The 17145-nt window shown below is 54.4% G+C and overlaps 1 protein-coding gene across 4 annotated transcripts in view; it reads left to right on the top strand.

Annotated features, from left to right (window-relative positions):
- THAP4 (THAP domain containing 4) overlaps positions 1–16745 on the top strand; it is a 41154-nt gene extending 24409 nt beyond the window's left edge. For 3 of the 4 annotated variants that reach the window (XM_027045389.2, XM_027045385.2, XM_015082810.3), the window contains 3 exons: positions 938–1047; positions 1828–1931; positions 16473–16745. In XM_027045389.2, coding sequence (XP_026901190.1) covers positions 938–1047; positions 1828–1931; positions 16473–16592 — 334 coding nt within the window. In that variant the 3' untranslated portion in view covers positions 16593–16745. Of the gene's footprint in view, positions 1–937; positions 1048–1827; positions 1932–12345; positions 14585–16472 lie in introns of all 4 variants that reach the window. The other variant, XR_008295683.1, reaches the window with a different exon arrangement.
- Positions 16746–17145: the final 400 nt, after the last annotated feature.

Here is a 17145-nt window from a genome sequence, read left to right as displayed (position 1 = left end):
CCGACTGCGTGCAAGAGCAGGTCCGGGCCGGGGACGGAGCGGCGGGCGCCGGGTGGGAAGACACAAAGGAACTTGGTTGTATTTCGGAGACGCGCCCTCTCCCTGCCCCGAATCTGGTCGCACAGTGGGTAACGAGGTGCTTTCTGGTGGTCACGTTTCTGAAGACGCGCGGCCGACCACAAAGCCTCGGGCGTGTTGATGCAAACACACCATCAGTGGTGCCGGCACTCAGTTAAGTTCCCCGTGCCTGCCGCGGTCCTGTATGGAGACCAGCCACCCCCGTGTCACTGAGAATAAGATGACGAACATGCCTTTCCCAGAATTCCCCCCTGAGCTGAGCCGTGTGAGGTCTCAGAGAAGCGGTTAGTATCATGGTTCTCAGATTCGTACCACACAGCCAAGCGCACGGCCTTTGAGGTCCTCTGTCAGCACCCTGACTTCGTGCCTGCTGTGTCTTACGTGGGGGTTGGTGGGACCCCCGAGCACGATAATAGCTCCCAAGAGGCAAAGCCTGGGGTGAGGGTGGGATTTGACTGTGCTCGTGGGGTGCGTGGGACCGAAAAGCACGGAGGGGCCTTGCAGGAGGCGTGTGCCTAAACTATGGAGACCGAGTTTCTGTCATCAAGGTCACTGTCAGTCGTGACTGTCGGGAAGATGGGGACACAGACGAGAGCGAGGGCGGGTGACACCTGGAGGAGCGGCTTCTGGGTTGGAGACAGAAAGTCCTGACGTACCTGGCAGCCGGGCCACACACGTGGTCTCTCGTGTCTCTTGGGCCGTGTCTTTTATGTGTCTCTGCATTTTCCACATGAACAAGAAGCTGTTTATTTTACATTTGGTGGGTGGGGGCTTCGTACAGTGAGACGGGCACGTGCACGCAGCCTGGCCCTGTCTCGGGGGTATCCGCTACCTGGGCCTTCACCCTCCTGCCCGCTAGGTTCAACGCCTTCCACCCGGACACGCACAAGCCCATGCACAGGGAGTGTGGCTTCATCCGCCTCAAGCCCGACACCAACAAGGTGGCCTTCGTCAGCGCCCAGAACACAGGTACTGTCCCTGGACGGCCCGCCCCCTACCCACATGCCAGTAGAGGGGTGGCCAGCGCCAGAGGTGGCACCTGCGTCCCGCCTGCCACTCTGCAAGTGACCTCTGGGAAGCATCAGGCCTTCGGACGGGCCCAGTGGGGCTGGCGGGAGGGAGCTGGTGGCAGGGGCTGCGGGTCCCCTTTTGCCCTGAGCTGCACACGGGTGTTGCCTGTAGGCTGGGGCTGCGTGGAGGGAACCAGACCAGGAGGCCCACACAGGGCCCGAGGTCCTCTGGAAGTCCGCACCGCCCCCAGTGCCAGGCCACCCTAAGATAGCTCACAGGGTTGATTAATTGGAAATTACTCAAATCACACCTGCTTGACCTTTAACCTTGCTCACTGGTCCAAGTGGGGCTCACTTCCTAGAAGCAGGTGGACAGTCAGAACCAGCCCGACTTGGGGTGGGCCTGCCCAAGGCAGTAGTGAGCTGGAGGTCGGGGGGGCAGCGAACGGCCGGGAGGGGGATGCCTCCTGGCCTTTTTCATGGGGCCGAGGGCAGGGCCAGGGTCAGGGCACCCCCGGAGAGAATGACCCTCCACAGACCACCCCCGCCCCGGCTATAAGAGGACCCGTGAGTCTTTCCCCCTCGACGCCTGGGAGTCTCTGTGCTGGCCAGGGGGACAGGTCGTCGCCTCGATGGCTTCAAAGTTCAGACCTGTTGAAGCCTGGGGTGCAAAGGCCGGTGGTGGGAGCAGCGGCGTAGGAAGCCGCGGGCGGGACACTGAGGACTGGCGGTCCCACAGGCATCGTGGAGGTGGAGGAGGGCGAGGTGAACGGGCAGGAGCTATGCATCACGTCCCACTCCGTCGCCAGGATCTCCTTCGCCAAGGAGCCCCACGTGGAGCAGGTGAGTCCACACCGCAGTCCCCTCGCGGGTGCCCTCGCCACCGTCACGCACTTGGGCCAGGGTCCCGGCCCATCCCTTGGCCTAAAATCTGCCTTTCTGCTTGACCGAGCCTGTCTGCCCGTGCTTTCTCATGCCCACATGGGGGTGTGCCACCATTCAGACACCTGGTCCCTGGCCAGTGGGCGGGGCTCGGGTGTGCCGTTTTTTCTCGCACACACATCCTGCGTTTGTGCTGTCCGCCTTTGCGAGATTTCTCCCGATTGAATTGCTGGGTCAAAGGCACATTTTAAATTGTGACAGATTCCGTTAAATTGCTTTTCTTGACCGCTGTGTTCCCACCAGCGTTGCGTGAGGGCACCCAGCTCGCTGCTCCTTCATCAGCGCTGCTCGCAGACTTACTGGCCCTCGCAAGTCTGACGGATCAAAGACGGCATCTCGGCTGTGTTTACGTTGAACTCGTGGATGCAGGGAGCGTCCCACGTCTCCTCTCATACTTGATGTTCGCCGTCCTTGCCTGTGTTGTGTGCGTTGTCATTTATGGGAGCTTTCTGTGTGCGTGGCTGGTACCCCCGTGTCTGCTGCTTATGTGACACAGTCCCCATTTGGTGGCACGTGGTAGTTTGGTTTGTGCCGTGCTCCACCACCTGTTGTGAGCTTTCCTGTCGCTCCCTCCAGGGGTCTTTCCCTCCGTGGCGTCTGGATTTGGGTTCTGGCTCTGGGAGGTGTTTCTGCTCAGATGATCAAAGTATCCAAGCATCCCTCCCTTCCCCACGCTCTTGTAGCTTTTCACACTCAGACCCTAGTCTGTCCCAGATTTGTTTTCCCATGATGCCGTGTACAGACACGTGGTGACCAGTGCCCCACAGATCTGAAGTGTCCTGCCTGGCTCGGGCCCATCCCACAGGTGGGAGAGGAAGTGTCCGTCTGTCTGTCCGCCTCCTCACTGATAGTAATTTAAAATTGTTCAATAACGTAGGTTCCCGATACTCTTTTCTCTAAGTTTCCTTGGTGAATTCTTCAGCACTTCCTCTTCTGCATGAGCCATATGTGCTGGGCTGCGCAAGTGCACGAATGAATCCGGGGAGAAGCGGCCTCCTCGTCTGCAGCAGCACACAGCGGCTCGGGGCTGTGTTGCCATGGTTTCAGGTCTAGTTTGCGCTCTTTCGGGGGCACCAAGTTTCTTTCTTTATAATCTTGTGTAATTATGTAGGTGTTGGACATTTCATGGCAGGTGACGTCGTGGTCCTCTCTAGCATTCGCGGCTGTACCGACGGCATGTGGCTTCGCCTTCTGATTGCTGGTGGTGGTGGGAGGGCTCTGGTTTCTGTCCACCTGTGCTGAACTGGGACGTGTCTGTCACGTCTGACAGCTGGTTCTTGGGCACAGCCCTGACCGAGCAGAGACGTGTGTTGGCGCTCACCCCGTGAGGGGCTCGCGGGCTGGTCGGGTAAGGACATCCTGTTTCTACTATGTTTTTACTATGGTAAGAATTATATTCAGGAAGGGGTTTTGAGTTTCATCAAATGCTTTTGCAGCCTCTTTTGGGAGGATTCTGTGTTTTTTCTCCTTGAAGCTGTTGACGCAGTGAATCAGGATAATAACTTCTAAGTGTTGAGGCGTGCCTGCTTTTTGAGGGTAGCTCCTACTTGCGTGATTTTCAGGAATTATTATCCATTTGGGTATCAGTTTTTCACAGAGTGAGCTGGGAGCTTTTTAGTGGTTTCCATTCCCTGACAAGGAGGGAGCCCCATGGAAATTGCCTGTTCCTGGTGGGTGTCCAGGGGACAGCGTCTGGGCCCAGCCTGGGCGGCCCCTGCTTCCCTCCCTGCTTGCCCGACCCTCTCCCTCGTTGCTCCGTTGGCAGCCTCCCCTCACGGTTCCTGGCAAAGGTGCCCTTTCTTCTAGGTTTTCAAGTTTGAGGAAGAAGTGACACATACTGGTCTCTCTCTGCCATTCTGTGTCCACCTTACATCTCTGATCTTTTGCGTATGACCGTTTTCTCTTTTTCTTGCTGGTACTTGCCAGAGGTTACTTATTTTATCAGGGTTTTGTGGAGGTGGGGGGAGCTTTATTTTTGCTGGAGAACTGACTTTGGGCTTTAGGAAACAGAGGAGCCCCTCTCTGCAGGACAGAGGAGGTGAGGTGAAGCCTGTGGGGGCAGGGCCAAAGGAAGGCTCAGCCCCGCAGAGTGACCCGGCTGACCGAAGGCTGGTGGGTGCCTGGGTTGGCCTCCCCGCTGGCTCAACATGGACAGAACCTGGAAGTGAGAAGCTCACACTTGGGGCCAGAAGAAGGGAGGGGGGCGGGGACTGGAAGTATGTGTCTGTCCTCCCAGCAGCTGGCAGGCAGAACGCCTGGCTTCTGCAGACCCCTGGGAGTGGCAGGTGTCGGGACAGGTCCCTGCCTGTCTGCTACTGAAGCCCAACCCCGTCCTCACCCTTCTCTGTTACTTGCCATCTGTGTTTGGTCGTTCAGGACTCCACACTGTCCACACGGCTCTGAGTCAGCGGGTCTAGCCCCTGCCCCCATCTGACACTGAGGATCAGAGGGGCCCTGCCTTCCAGAAACTCCCCGCGTCCTGAGGTGCTGGCTTGTGTGGTCAGGCTGCTCTGACGGCCAGTGAGGCTGAGCAGTGTCCATCCCTGCCTGCTTGGTCCCTCCTTTTGGGAAGTCCTGACCCGGCCCTCTGACCCGCGTCCACTGTGTCTGTCCCGCCGGCTTCATCCCCATACAATTTCTTCGTCCCCATATAATTTGGATATAAGCTCCTTGTCAGTTACTTGTGGTGCCAGTATCCGTTCCTGTCTGTATCACTTCCTCCTCTTACTAAACTCTAATTATATGTGGTTCAATTTCCCAGGCTCTCCTTTCTGGATTGGTTTTGGTGTTTCTTAATTAAGCAGTCTTCCCTGAACACAGGTCAGAAAATACGTATTCTATGTATTTTTTTCCGGAAGCATTACAGCTTGACTTAAAACCTCCCCTTCAGCTCATCAACGCACCTAGACTTTCGTGCAGATAAAAGGCTCGCTGTCCCAGCCCCAGCCGGAAAGGCCTGCATCGCCCTCCCCGTCCAGGTGCCCTGCCTGTCCACCCTGGGCCAGTCTACTGTGTTTTAATTATTGGAGATTACTAGAATTTTTTTTTTTTTTTTACTTAAAAAAATCAACTCTTTTGAAGTATAGTTACGTAGAATTAGCACATACACTTGAGGTGTCCATGCCCGTACGTCAAGACCATAATAGCCCGGCCCCCAGCCCCTGCCCCCCAACCAGGGCCAGATTTCTGTTGCCACAGACTAGGTGTGCGACTTCTGGGACCCCTTATGAATGGAACCATCCAGTATTTACTCCTTTCGTTCAGGGAAACACTACTTTTGAGATTCGTTCCTGCTATTGCTCTTAGCGGAAGCTTGGGTGTTTTGATGCCCAGGGCACGTCCATCACAGCTTTGTCTACTCTCTTTGACGGACGTGGGTTGGTTTGTTTCCAGCTCTGGGCCGTCACGAGCGTCTGTGTGCTCCTGCACGCAGACACATGGTTTCACTTCTCGGGTGACGACCTCGGCCTGCCACCGCCCAGTCCCGTGGCGAGCGCCAGGCTTACTGGTGCCCAGCGCGACCGCACCACGGTCCCCGGGCCGCCCTCTCTGCGGCACTGGTCCTTGAGTGGCCGCGGACAGCATTCCCTGTGCTGATAAACACACTCCCGGATGCCTGACGGGGTCGCACCCTCCTGGTGCCCGTTTCTCATCTGTGAAGCCAGCGCCCGCCTCCTGTGCCCCTGTCGCCCAGCTCTGAAGGTTACACGTTCTGGATGCAAGGTCTGCACGTTGACACGGTAACAGCGTTCCAGCTGATGACTTAGCTTTTCGTTTCGTTAACAAAGTGTCTTACTTTTCACGTTCTGTTACCAGTCTTGTCTTTTACGGTTTGTCCTTTTAATGCCCTTTCGTAAATTGTTTTGCCCAAGCCAGGCAGCAGAGGTGAGTAACTTGCATTTTCTCCAAGAATTTTTATGGTTTTCTCTTTCACTTTAAGGTTTGTGATTTTGGAACTGATGTTTTTTTGTTGTTTTTTTTTTCCTTAATGTTTATTTATTTTTGAGAAAGAGAGAGAGACAGAGCACGAGTGGGGGAGGAACAGAGAGAGAGGGAGACACAGAATCTGAAGCAGACTCCTGGCTCTGAGCTGTCAGCACAGACTCAGGGCTCGAACCCACGAACCGCATGATCGTGACCTGAGCTAAAGTCAGACACTTAACCAAGCCACCCAGGCGCCCCTGCTATATTATTCTCTTAACGTGATTCATTATAGGAACAGTTTTTCAGATGTTGAACCAACCTTGCATCCTTCAGGTAAACCCCACCTGATTGTAATGATTTATCATTTTTAGTTATTGCTGAATTTTTGTATTGCTTAAGTACATAAATTGGAGAAGTTTTGCTTCATATTATTTTTTATTCTAATCATCCTGAGTTTAATATCCTCCTGTTTTTTGATTTCTTAAATGGGAAGCTTGCATCATTGATATCTAGCCCATTTTTAGTTTGTAACACTTGAAACTATGAATTTTCCTGTAAGCCCTGCTTCAGCTGCCTCCCGCAGGTATTAGTAGAGTGTGTTCTTACGACCTCCTAGCTCAAAATATTTTCTCTAGTGACTTTCTTCTTGGAACTGGGTTATTTGGAAGGTATGCTACTACTTTCCAAATATTTAAGGATTTTCTACTTATCGTATTGCTAGTGACTTCTAATTCAACTCTGTAAAGCCCAGAGAACGTGTTCTTAGAGTTACTTTATGCCACAATGTGTGCTATAACTTGGTGAATATACCATACACAGTCCAGATGAGTAAGAAGTCGACAGTTGTCGGGTGCAGCGGACCTGACACTGTTAGGTCAGGTCGCTTGATGGCGTCATTCAGATTTCTAGCATACTACTGAACTTTTTGGGGGAGGGAGTCTGGTTCTATCTGATTGCAGACAGGTGTTAAACTCTCCAACAATGATTGAGGCTAATTCTCTCCTTTACTTCCGCCTGCTTTTGCTTCACAACTTTGAAGCTCTGTTATTAAATGCGTGCGTATGATATTTCATGTTTATGACATGTTACCCTTGGTAACTTGTGTGTACCTTGAAGTTGGAGAATAACACAACCATACCTGCTCTCCAGTGGTGGTTGTCTATGTGCCGTGTCTGTCTTCCTACCTTTCTACATTGAACCTCTTTGTCTGTATTCAGAGTACATCTCTTGTAGGCTTGCTTTTATTGTCAAAAAACTATATTTTAATTGGAATGTTGAGTCCACGTATATTTAAGAACAATATTACTAGTATGGTTGGTTGTAAGACCGCCACCTTGATTTGTTTTTTTGTGCTTTCTTGTTTTTGTTCCTTTACTGCATTCTCTTGGGTTAAATATATTTGGCATTCTGTCTTATTCTGTTAGGGTTTTTTTTATGTTTATTTATTTATTTTTTAGAGAGACAGAGAGAGTGAGGGGGGGCCAGAGAGAGAATCCCAAGCAGGCTCCGCATGGTCTGTGCAGAGCCCAACACAGGCTGTAACCCACAAACCACGAGATCATGACCTGAACTGAAACCAAGAGTCAGAGGCTTAACTGAGCCACCCAGGTGCCCCCCCCCCCCCCCCCCCGCTTTTTCTTGTTGAAATGTAGTTGACACACATTGTCACGTCACTCTCAGGTGTACAACGTGGTGACCGGACGGCGTGGGCAGGACGCCGTGCTCCCACGAGCGTAGCTCCCGGTGGTCACTGCACAACGTTCCTCCAGCGCCACTGGCTGTGGTCCCCGCGCTGGGCCTTCCGCACCGGGCCTCCTTCGGCCCGTAACCGGAAGCCTGGCCCTCCCTCTCCCCTGCGCCCCTCCCTCCAGCCCCGCCCCTCCCCTCTGGCAACCACCAGGGCGTTCTCTGCATTTATGGGTCTCTTCCTGCTTTTTTTGCTTATTTTGTTTTTTAGATAACACATATAAGTAAAATTCTACGGTTTCTGTCTTCCTTTGGCTGATTTGTTTCACTCATGCTAGGCCCACCCACGTGGTCACAAATGACGAGGTCTCATCGTTTCTGTGGCTGTTAGCTTCTCAACTGTGTCTCCCTCGTTTTTTAATGGTTGCTCGGAGGCCACCGTGACATTTGCCCCTTCACACTGGTTGTGGATAATCCGACTTCACAGCTGATGCTTCCTTCTTCCCGCTCTGCAGTCCCACTGACCGTTTCTTCTGTACGGTGTCGTCACACCCGTAACATGTTTGTGTAAACATTGATGTCAAAAGTACACACACACACACCATAAATCTTCACGGTACTGTTCTTTTTGCTTTAAATAGTTGATTTGCGGGGAAATTACAGTGAGGGGAAACGGTACCCTCTTCTCATCACCCACTGCTTTTCTCTGTGTGCTGCTCTCGTCTCCTTCCTGTGGCCCTGCGTCTCCAGCGGTGTCATCTCCCTTCATCCTCAAGACCTACATCAGTGGCCCTTCTTGCAGCATAGTCTGCTCTCAGCAAGTCTCTTGGGACTATTTCACTCCCGAACTTTGTTTTTTCTTTTTCTTTTTTTTTTTTTTTTTTAACTGTGGGGTGAAATACATGTAACAAACTTTAGCATCTTGACCGTTTTTCAAGTATTTGTCTCACGTTTATGTATTTGTTTGAGAGAGAGAGAGTGCACATGTGCACGCCAGCACGGGAGGGGCAGCGGGGATGGGTAGAGAATCCCAAGCAGGCTCCACACTGTCAGCACAGAGCCCGACACAGGGCTCGATCCCACAAACCGTGAGATCACGACCTGAGCCAAAATCGAGAGTCAGACATTTAACTGACTGAGCCACCCGGGCGCCCCACATCCTACCTGTGTTTACGGACGTGCATCCGCGGTGTTAAGTATATTCGTGCAGTCGAGCAGCCATCACCACCGCGCATCCCCAGGACACTTGGGTTTCCTAAGACTGAAGCTCTATGCCCCGTGAGTCACGACTCCCCCTTGTCTCCCCCTACAGCCCCTGGTGCCCCGTGTCCCACTCGGTGCGCTATGAGCCTGACGACTCCAGGGACCTCATCCAAGCAGAGTCACACCCTGTGGGTCTCTTGTTACTGGCTTATTGTACGTAGCGCAACATGCCCAGGGTTCGTGCATGTTGTGGGATATTGCCGAACTTCCTTCTTCGGGCTGAGTACTACTCAGTTGTGTGTATGTGGTACATTTTGCTCATCCGTTCATCCGTGGCGGACGCCAGGGCCACCTGCACCTTGTAGCGGCTGGAATGCGGTTACCGTGGGTGCACAGACATCTGCAGGACGCCGCTTTCGGTTCTTCTGAGCGTGGACCCGAAAGCGGGCTGGCGGGGTCGCGCGGCAGTCCCGTTTCTGGTTTTGTGAGCCCCACGGCGGCTGTGCAGGAGGCCCCCTCCTCCACGTCCGGCTGCTCACCCTCCGGCTGCTCGAGCTGTTGGGGCGGCAGCCGGACTTCTGTTACCAGCGACGCGACCGGCCGATGTTTCTCTCGTTGCGTGAGTTGTTTTTACTGTTTGGTGTCTTTGGACGCATACAAATTTGTAATTTTCATGAATTGCGGTTTGTCTGTTTTTTCTGTTGTTGGCTCTGCATTCAGTGTCACATCCAAACATCGCCAAGTCCCGCGCAGTGAAGCGTTTGTGCTGTTTTCTTCTAAGGGTTTTATTGTTTTAGCTGTGACATTGAAGTCTCTGACTCGCTTTGAGTTAGTTTTTGTGTGTGGGGCTAGGGAAGCATCCAGCCTCGTTCTTTCGCGTGTGGACGTCCAGTTTTCCCAGCGCTATTTGTTACAAAGACCATCCTTCCCACATAGAGTGGTCTTGGCGGCTGCGTTGAAAATTGACCGCGTATGTGAGGGCTTGTTTCTGAGGCCTCTGTTCTGGTGCATCGTCTGTATGTCTGTCTGTATGCCAGTGCCACGCTATGGTGAAATCAAGAGGTGTGTGTCTTCCAGTTTTGTTCTTCCTTTTCGGGATTTTTTTGGCTATTCCGGGTCCCTGAGAATTCCATGTGACTCTTAGGATGGATTTTTCTGTTTCTACAAAACATATTGTTGGGGTTTTGATAGGGATTTCGTTAGTTTTGTAGATCCCTGGGCAGTATTGATATCTTACTGATACTGAGTCGTCTAATCCATGAACGTGGGATGGGCATCCCTTTATTTATGTTTACTGTTTTGGGGTGGTTTTTTTATTTGTTTGTTTTTGTTTTTGGTGTAGACTGTCCGTGCGCAGGAACCACCCAAGACATAAACTGAAGGTCTCCTCAGGTCTTTTCTGAGCCTTTCCCTGGGTGTGTGCAGGCACCCTCTGACCTCCCCGTGTATGCCCTGGTTTGTCCGAGTCGCTGATGCGTGGTTCCCAAAAGGGGAAAAGGAAAAGAAGTGGGGGAAGGGGGTGCCGGCCCTTCAGATCTCCTGTGGGCCTGGGCTGGTCTCCTGAAACTCTTGGGACTGTAAGATCGTGTTCTTCATACTTGGGGATTTTCAGACATTATTTCTTCAACTGTTCTCCTGCTCAGTTATTCCCGTTTTCCCCTCGGAACTGCTGTTAAATGTATGTCAAAAAGCCATTTAATCTTGTGCCACACGTCCCCGAGGCTGTTCATTCTTCAGTCTGCTTTCTCCATATTACTCAGTCTGGATATTTTAAAAATTGTATTGGGGCTCCCGGGTGGCTCAGTCGGTTAAACGTCCGACTTCGGCTCAGGTCATGATCTCACGGTTCGTGGTTTGAGCCCCATGTCGGGCTCTGTGCTGACAGCTCGGAGCCTGGAGCCTGTTTCGGATTCTGTGTTTCCCTCTCTCTCTGCCCTTCCCCCGCTCACTCACACACACTCTCTCTCTCAAAAACAAATAAATGTTTAAAAAATTTTAAGATTTTGTTTTATTCTTTTTAAAAAATTTTTTTTCAATGTTTTTTATTTATTTTTGGGACAGAGAGAGACAGAGCATGAACGGGGGAGGGGCAGAGAGAGAGGGAGACACAGAATCGGAAACAGGCTCCAGGCTCTGAGCCATCAGCCCAGAGCCCGACACGGGGCTCGAACTCACAGACCGCGAGATCGTGACCTGGCTGAAGTCAGACGCTTAACCGACTGCGCCACCCAGGCGCCCCTGTTTTATTCTTAAAGTTCATGTATTTTTGAGAAAGAGCACACACGTTCAGGAGTAGGGGAGGTGCAGAGAGAGGGAGAGAGAGAATCCCAAGCAGGCTCCACGCCGTCGGCAGAGTCCTGCTCGGGGCTCGAACTCACAAACGGCGAGATCGTGGCCTGAGCTACAGTCAAGAGCTGGACGCTCAACCGACTAAGCCGTCCGGGTGCCCCTAAAGATTGTATTTTTAAGAAATCTCTACCCCCCAACATGGTGTTCGAACTACGAACCCGGAGATCGAGGGTCACATGCTCCCACTGAGCCAGCCGGGTGCCCCCAATTTGGATATTTTTATCGACCCATTTTCAATTTCACCAAGTCTTTCTTCTGTCTCCAGTTAAGCTATTAAGTGAGTTTTTCATCCTTCTGTCTTGTGCCTCCTCTCAAAGTGACCTCTCTTCCTGGCTTCCTCTCTCCCTCACCTCCCCCTCGCCCCACTCTGGCAACCCCCTTTCCTTGTCGCCCGCGAGCAGCAGGGCAGGGGTCTGGTTACAGTCGTGGAGCAGCTGCGTGTCTACGGCCGTGAGATAGATACTGCCCCCCGGACCCACTGGGAACTCCTCACCCGTTCACGGAGACACGGAAGCAGCCTTCGTGTGCACCGACGGGTAGAGCGAGTATGTGTGCGATGTGCACCCACACACACGCACACGAGGAATGTTAGAATTTTAAAATGAATTAAATCCTGTCATCTGCCACATGGATAAAACCCCGAGGGGATCATGCTAAAGTAAAGTAAGGCAGGAAAAGAAACACTGCTGGTTGTTGCCGAGGGGCGGAGGGATGGCAGGTTGTAGGTCAAGGGCACAGACGTCCAGTTAGAAGAGGAGTGAGTCGTGGGGATGTGATGCCCAGCATGGTGTCTGCAGTTTCTACCGTATTGTATACAGTAGATCTCACAGATCGCACACCCCGTACACAAAAAGTGTGTGAGGTGATGGGGGTCAGCTAGCACCAGAGACACCTGTGTCCAGTCCACACTTTTGCACCTACACAGTGTCGTGTGTCTCAGTAAGCTGGGGGCGAGCGTGCGTGTGCTTGGATTCTCGGTCGTGCGGACTGGCGGCAGGCCACCGAGGAATGACGACAGGCCTGGCTGTAGGGTAGCTGTCGGCTCGCCGGGATTCCTGTGAAGCTCGGCCCCTGTCACCGCCACACCTCCACCTCAAACCTGCTGTACGGCGAGCACAGTAACCACTGTGGCTTCCTGATTTCTTTGTTTTAGGAACTAACACACAGTGAAAGCCATCTTCCTCCTGAATTTCCTTTTCCACCTTTTCTCTACTGAACAAAACAAGGAAAAGCATGCTTTTAGAAAGCATTAAGACATCAAAAAATTCTCACAGCGCGCCTCCCGCCGCAGCGCACTTCCCTGCGGTGGGCGCAGTCTAGGGAAAACGGGCACCCTTGGCTAAGAGAACAACTGGCGTTTGTCAAGAGGGACTCTTCTGCACCTCCAGAGGCTCGTGGGCCCTCGGCCCGGCTGTGTGCGCGGGAGCCGGGCTCCCCGCGGTCTGAGCGTGCTGTCTGCGATCACCGGGCCGCCTGGACCGGCTCCCCTTTGAAGCTGTCGAAGCTAGCGGCTCCTTCCAGCCTCCCGTTCCTCAAATGAGGATCTGTCTGTGGCCCAGATGGGTCTTCGATGATGCCTTCGCTGTCGTGGCCGACTTGGGATGAACACGAAATTACTCTGAGCGAGCTTACCAGATTGCTGTCTACGGGCAGAGGCCGTGGGAACCACCGAGCAAGGCCGCGTGCAGCCTGCCTCGACTTTACATCTTTCCAGCGACTGGCAGTAGGGGGGGACGAGAAACGTCCTCCGAGGGCCTCCAGTTCCAAAGGAACCCGATGGGCGACTCTCGGGGCCTGTGCGCTGGTGCTACCGTTGCTGGCTTTGGCTCCGAGTGCTCCGCTGTGACCGCTGTCATCTCCGCGACAGGCTGACAGCACTCCGGAGGCCACACGGCACGTGCCGGAGGTGCCCGACCTGACCAGAGCCCAGTGAGTGTGCTCTGGGGGCGGTGGGCGCAGGGTGGCCCCTCGCTCCCCAGCCCCGCATCCTTCCTGGACTAGCGGTCGGGCTGTGCTCCCCAGGCCTGCCTCCTGTCTCCTGCTCACCTGCTGCCCGTCGCCACGCTGCTTACGCCGGAATAGGATGGCCATCGCAGGTTTGGCACGAAGAGGCAGAGGTGAGGGGAGGCCACACTTGGATCACTGCACCGTGAGGCGGGCTGTGGGGGGCCGTGTGGTATTTCCAGAAGCCCCTCCAGCCATGCAGAGACAGCCGTTCAGAAAAGGCCAGTTGTCCTCAGGTGTTAGATGTTTTGAGGAGCCTCTCACGGGCTCAGAGTAAATAAGCAGCAGCCTCGCTCTTTTCTGTGGCTCACAAGGCAGTGCCTCACCTGCACGTCCCTGTACAGCGTGGTCCCGGGCACTCAGCTGAGGGCACCGCAAGACCACATGTCTCCACCTGTGTCCCCTGAGAAGTGGTCTCAAAGGTTAAAGCCAGCCTTATTTTTTTTTTTTTTTAATTTTTTTTGAGAGACAGAGACACAGAGCATGAGCGGGGGAGGGGCAGAGAGAGACGGAGACACAGAATCCGAAGCAGCTCCAGGCTCCGAGCTGTCGGCACAGAGCCCGACGCGGGGCTCGAACACACTGACCACGAGATCATGACCTGAGCTGAAGTCGGACGCTTAACCGACTGAGCCACCCAGGTGCCCCAAGCCTTGTTTATTTTTAAATGAAATTCCAGAAGAAATCACGTAGAATTACAGGCGCTGATACGGTGAGACGAAGCTTCCGTGCCACATGAGGCCCCCCGGTTGTGTGTCTGTCTGTGTGTCCTGTTTTGGGTGCTCCGCTCCCCCGTGCCTGCCTCTTGTGCTCTCCCGTCCTCCCGAGTGTTGCTGTCTGCCCTGTGGTGACCGCCACCAGGGGGACTTTGCAGATGGGCGAGGTTCCCAAGCTCCAGCACTGGAGCCTGGGTGCAGCCTGGGACTGCGTGGCCAGCACCCCCGGGCGGCAGCTGCTGGCGCTGGGGACACGCTCCGAGTTGCGGGATACGGGACGCGGACTCCGTGCGTCTCCCCTGCCCTGTCGTCTTTTTACTTTGCTTTTTATCTTCCACCACTCTTTTTCTGAATGACGGCAAAAGGAATCTTTTTTCTTCTCACAAGGAAATACAAGTGTTTCCTGTCACTTTAGCAGGAGTCAGAGATTTCCTCACAGGTGACCTCGGAAATCTTTCCTCGTACTCGAAGACAGAGATGAACATCCTTTGCGGGGAGCAGGTGTGTGTCCTGCCTTAGAACATACCAGTACCTTTGGCTAAAAGGGAGCCCGGGAGCTTCGTTCACTGGACGCCTTTCGCGGCTGGCGCCCTTCAGTCACAAGTTAGAGTCTGGGAGACCAGAAGGAAACCGTGTCTGACACAGCGGCGTGTGACTTTGAATATAGGGAAGGTATTTTCAAACACATCGCCATCTGAGGCATTTTTCGTACCCCTCCCATGAGCCGGACGTGGGTCAGCCCCTTCCCACGCTCCCCCGTTCACAGAAGCAAAGCGTGCTGCTGCCTCAGTTTCCCCACTCGCGCGCTCCCACGCCTCGCTGCACGTGGCCACCCACGTGCCTGCTTTCGCCCTGCCCTTCGTTTGCCCCTGCTTCTCCGTGCGGGGGGCCCTCTGGTCTTCTGTTTAAGGGGATACGAAATCTGTGGAGTTTCTTTTGTCCAAAGACGTCTTTATTTTGCCTCCAGTTTTGAAGAGAACACCTTGGGTGGCGGTTCTGTCATTTCTCTGTGGTGCCATCCCGCTGTGTCCTGGCGCCCGCCCTGCCCCTGCCCCTGCCCCTGCCCCGGGGGCTCCTGCTCTCCTGGGGCAGCCAGTGTTAGGCCCGGATGCACTTTGCATGCGAGTCTTACAGCTGCAACCTGCTCACATCTGGCCGTATCGTTCTGTCCTGTGTGCTGGGGTTTCCGCCACACGTGTGAGCTGTGACTTTCCGTCCGTCCGTCCGTCTGTCTGTCCTCACGGTCCAGCGGGTGTTTTCTACCAGCTGCGACTCTTCTGCCGAGTCCACCTTGGGGGCTCTAATTTTCATTATCACATTTTGCAGTTACAGAACTTCTACCTTATTCTTTCTGGCAGATCCGATTCTCTGCTGAAATTGTCCGCAGGGAATACCGTGTGGTCTCCTGACCGGGGCGGTATCGGCACCCCACCCCCACCCTGGGGTGCCGGTCCTGCTCTTACCTCCTTTGCTAAGCCAGTTCTTCTCTCTTTCCCTCTTGGACTCTAGACCCTGTGTGTGGAAACCTCAGGTGCCATGAGGCTCTGTGTGGGGCTGTCTCCCACGGAGGGCTGTTGTGGGGCGGACCCCGCCCGTTGCAGGCTGAGTCGCTTCGAAGCTGGCCTTCCCTGTCCCATAGCCGGTTAACTCTCGGTGCTGGGGGCAGCCCAAAGTCCGCGGTGCTTCCACAGCCTCTCCTTCTCGGTGGGCGTGGAATTGCAGAGTGCTCCACGCAGCACCGCGCCACGAATCGGAGCTGCCGTCCCCTCGGGGTCCAGGCAGCCGCTCACGGCAGGCACATGACTCGGGTGAAGGGCCGCCCCGAGCTGGGTCTCCACACGCCCTTCTCTCCGGGACCTTTGTCCCGGCTTCGGGGTGGTTCCCTGATGCCTTTAAGTGGACTTTCTGAAATGCGGCTTTTCTGGTTTTTCGGAGCCGGGTGGTCAGTTACAGAGCGGTTGGCTGCGGCCTGCGGCAAAGGTCCTATTTCCTACGTTTGCGGCCCCCGGCGTGTCCGGAACACCCGGAAGGTCCCGGCCACGGGGTTGTGTCTCAGCCGTTGCATGTTCCACGCTCTTGGGCAAACGTTCCAGACGGGTAGCATTTTCTCACCGGCCGCCGTACTTTGTTCTGACTAATTCGTGGTTCCAAAAGTGCTCGTACTGAGCTTTCCGAGAACGCGTGTTACGTCAGTTCGAGTCGTGGGCGTGAAAGTGAACGGTGACAAAGCAGGAAAGAGAAGGATGGCTGGCTTCTAAGTAGGCTGGGGTGAGACCAAGTCCCACACTTGCCTGTTGGTCTTTGGGGACAGCCCAGGGGCAGAGGGAGGGGCCGGAGCAGAGGTCAGGACGCCTTGACCCCGGCACGCCCCGTGGCGGCTGTGGGCCCCGTGTCCACCCCCCCCGCCACGCCCCCCACCTGCTGGCGGGGACACCATGAGGCCCACGGGCCCCTGACGACGGAGGCAGCAAGTTGCGGCCTGTGCCACACGCTTGGCCTGTGGCAGGGCCGCCCTTGGAAGACAGAACTAAGGGGTTTGCGTTTGTTTTGTCCTGCTCAGATCACCCGAAAATTCCGGCTGAATTCTGACGGCAAACTCGAACAGACGGTCTCCATGGCAACCACTACCCAGCCCATGACTCAGCATCTTCACGTCACCTACAAGAAGGTGACCCCGTGACCCCGAGCGTGTGTTGTGACCCTTCGGCTTTCCCGTGGACGCCCGCAGCAGGTGTGGGTGTGGCCACAGGTCTCCGTGGGCTCCCGCGTGTTGCCACGTGTTCCTGTAACGGCGTAGAAAAACCAAATAAAAGGCCTTTATTTTTATGACGGAGCATTTTGAATATTGTCCCTCGTGTAGACTGTGCGTTTCTTCCATCTGCCGGTGGCTGCTTGTTTTCCAGTCTTTTCCCTAAAAAATTAAGGAGTGACTCTCGTGTTCCCTCACCTTTTCTTCTGGTAGTTTTGGCAAGATCTAAAATACCTATAAATCTTCAGTGGGGGAGCCGACAACCAACGCGTCACAAAGGGGATCAGTTACTTTATGACTTTAGAGCTGACGGTCTCGGGGCCCCATCTGCACAGGTGAAGGGCGTTCCCGCGGCCGTGAGTCCCTCACACCCCCCGCCGTTCTGTGCGGACCGCTGCTCTCATTTCTGTGTGTGTTGTGCAGACTCCCAGCCACCCAGCCGTCCCCCTCCCAGGGCTTCGTCCCTTCTCCCTTCTTTTCGCTG

The sequence above is a fragment of the Acinonyx jubatus genome, chromosome C1, assembly GCF_027475565.1.
Source record: "Acinonyx jubatus isolate Ajub_Pintada_27869175 chromosome C1, VMU_Ajub_asm_v1.0, whole genome shotgun sequence".
NCBI lineage: Eukaryota > Metazoa > Chordata > Mammalia > Carnivora > Felidae > Acinonyx > Acinonyx jubatus.
The sequence above is the reverse complement of the archived record's forward strand: the minus strand, read 5'-3'. Positions and strand labels throughout refer to the sequence as shown.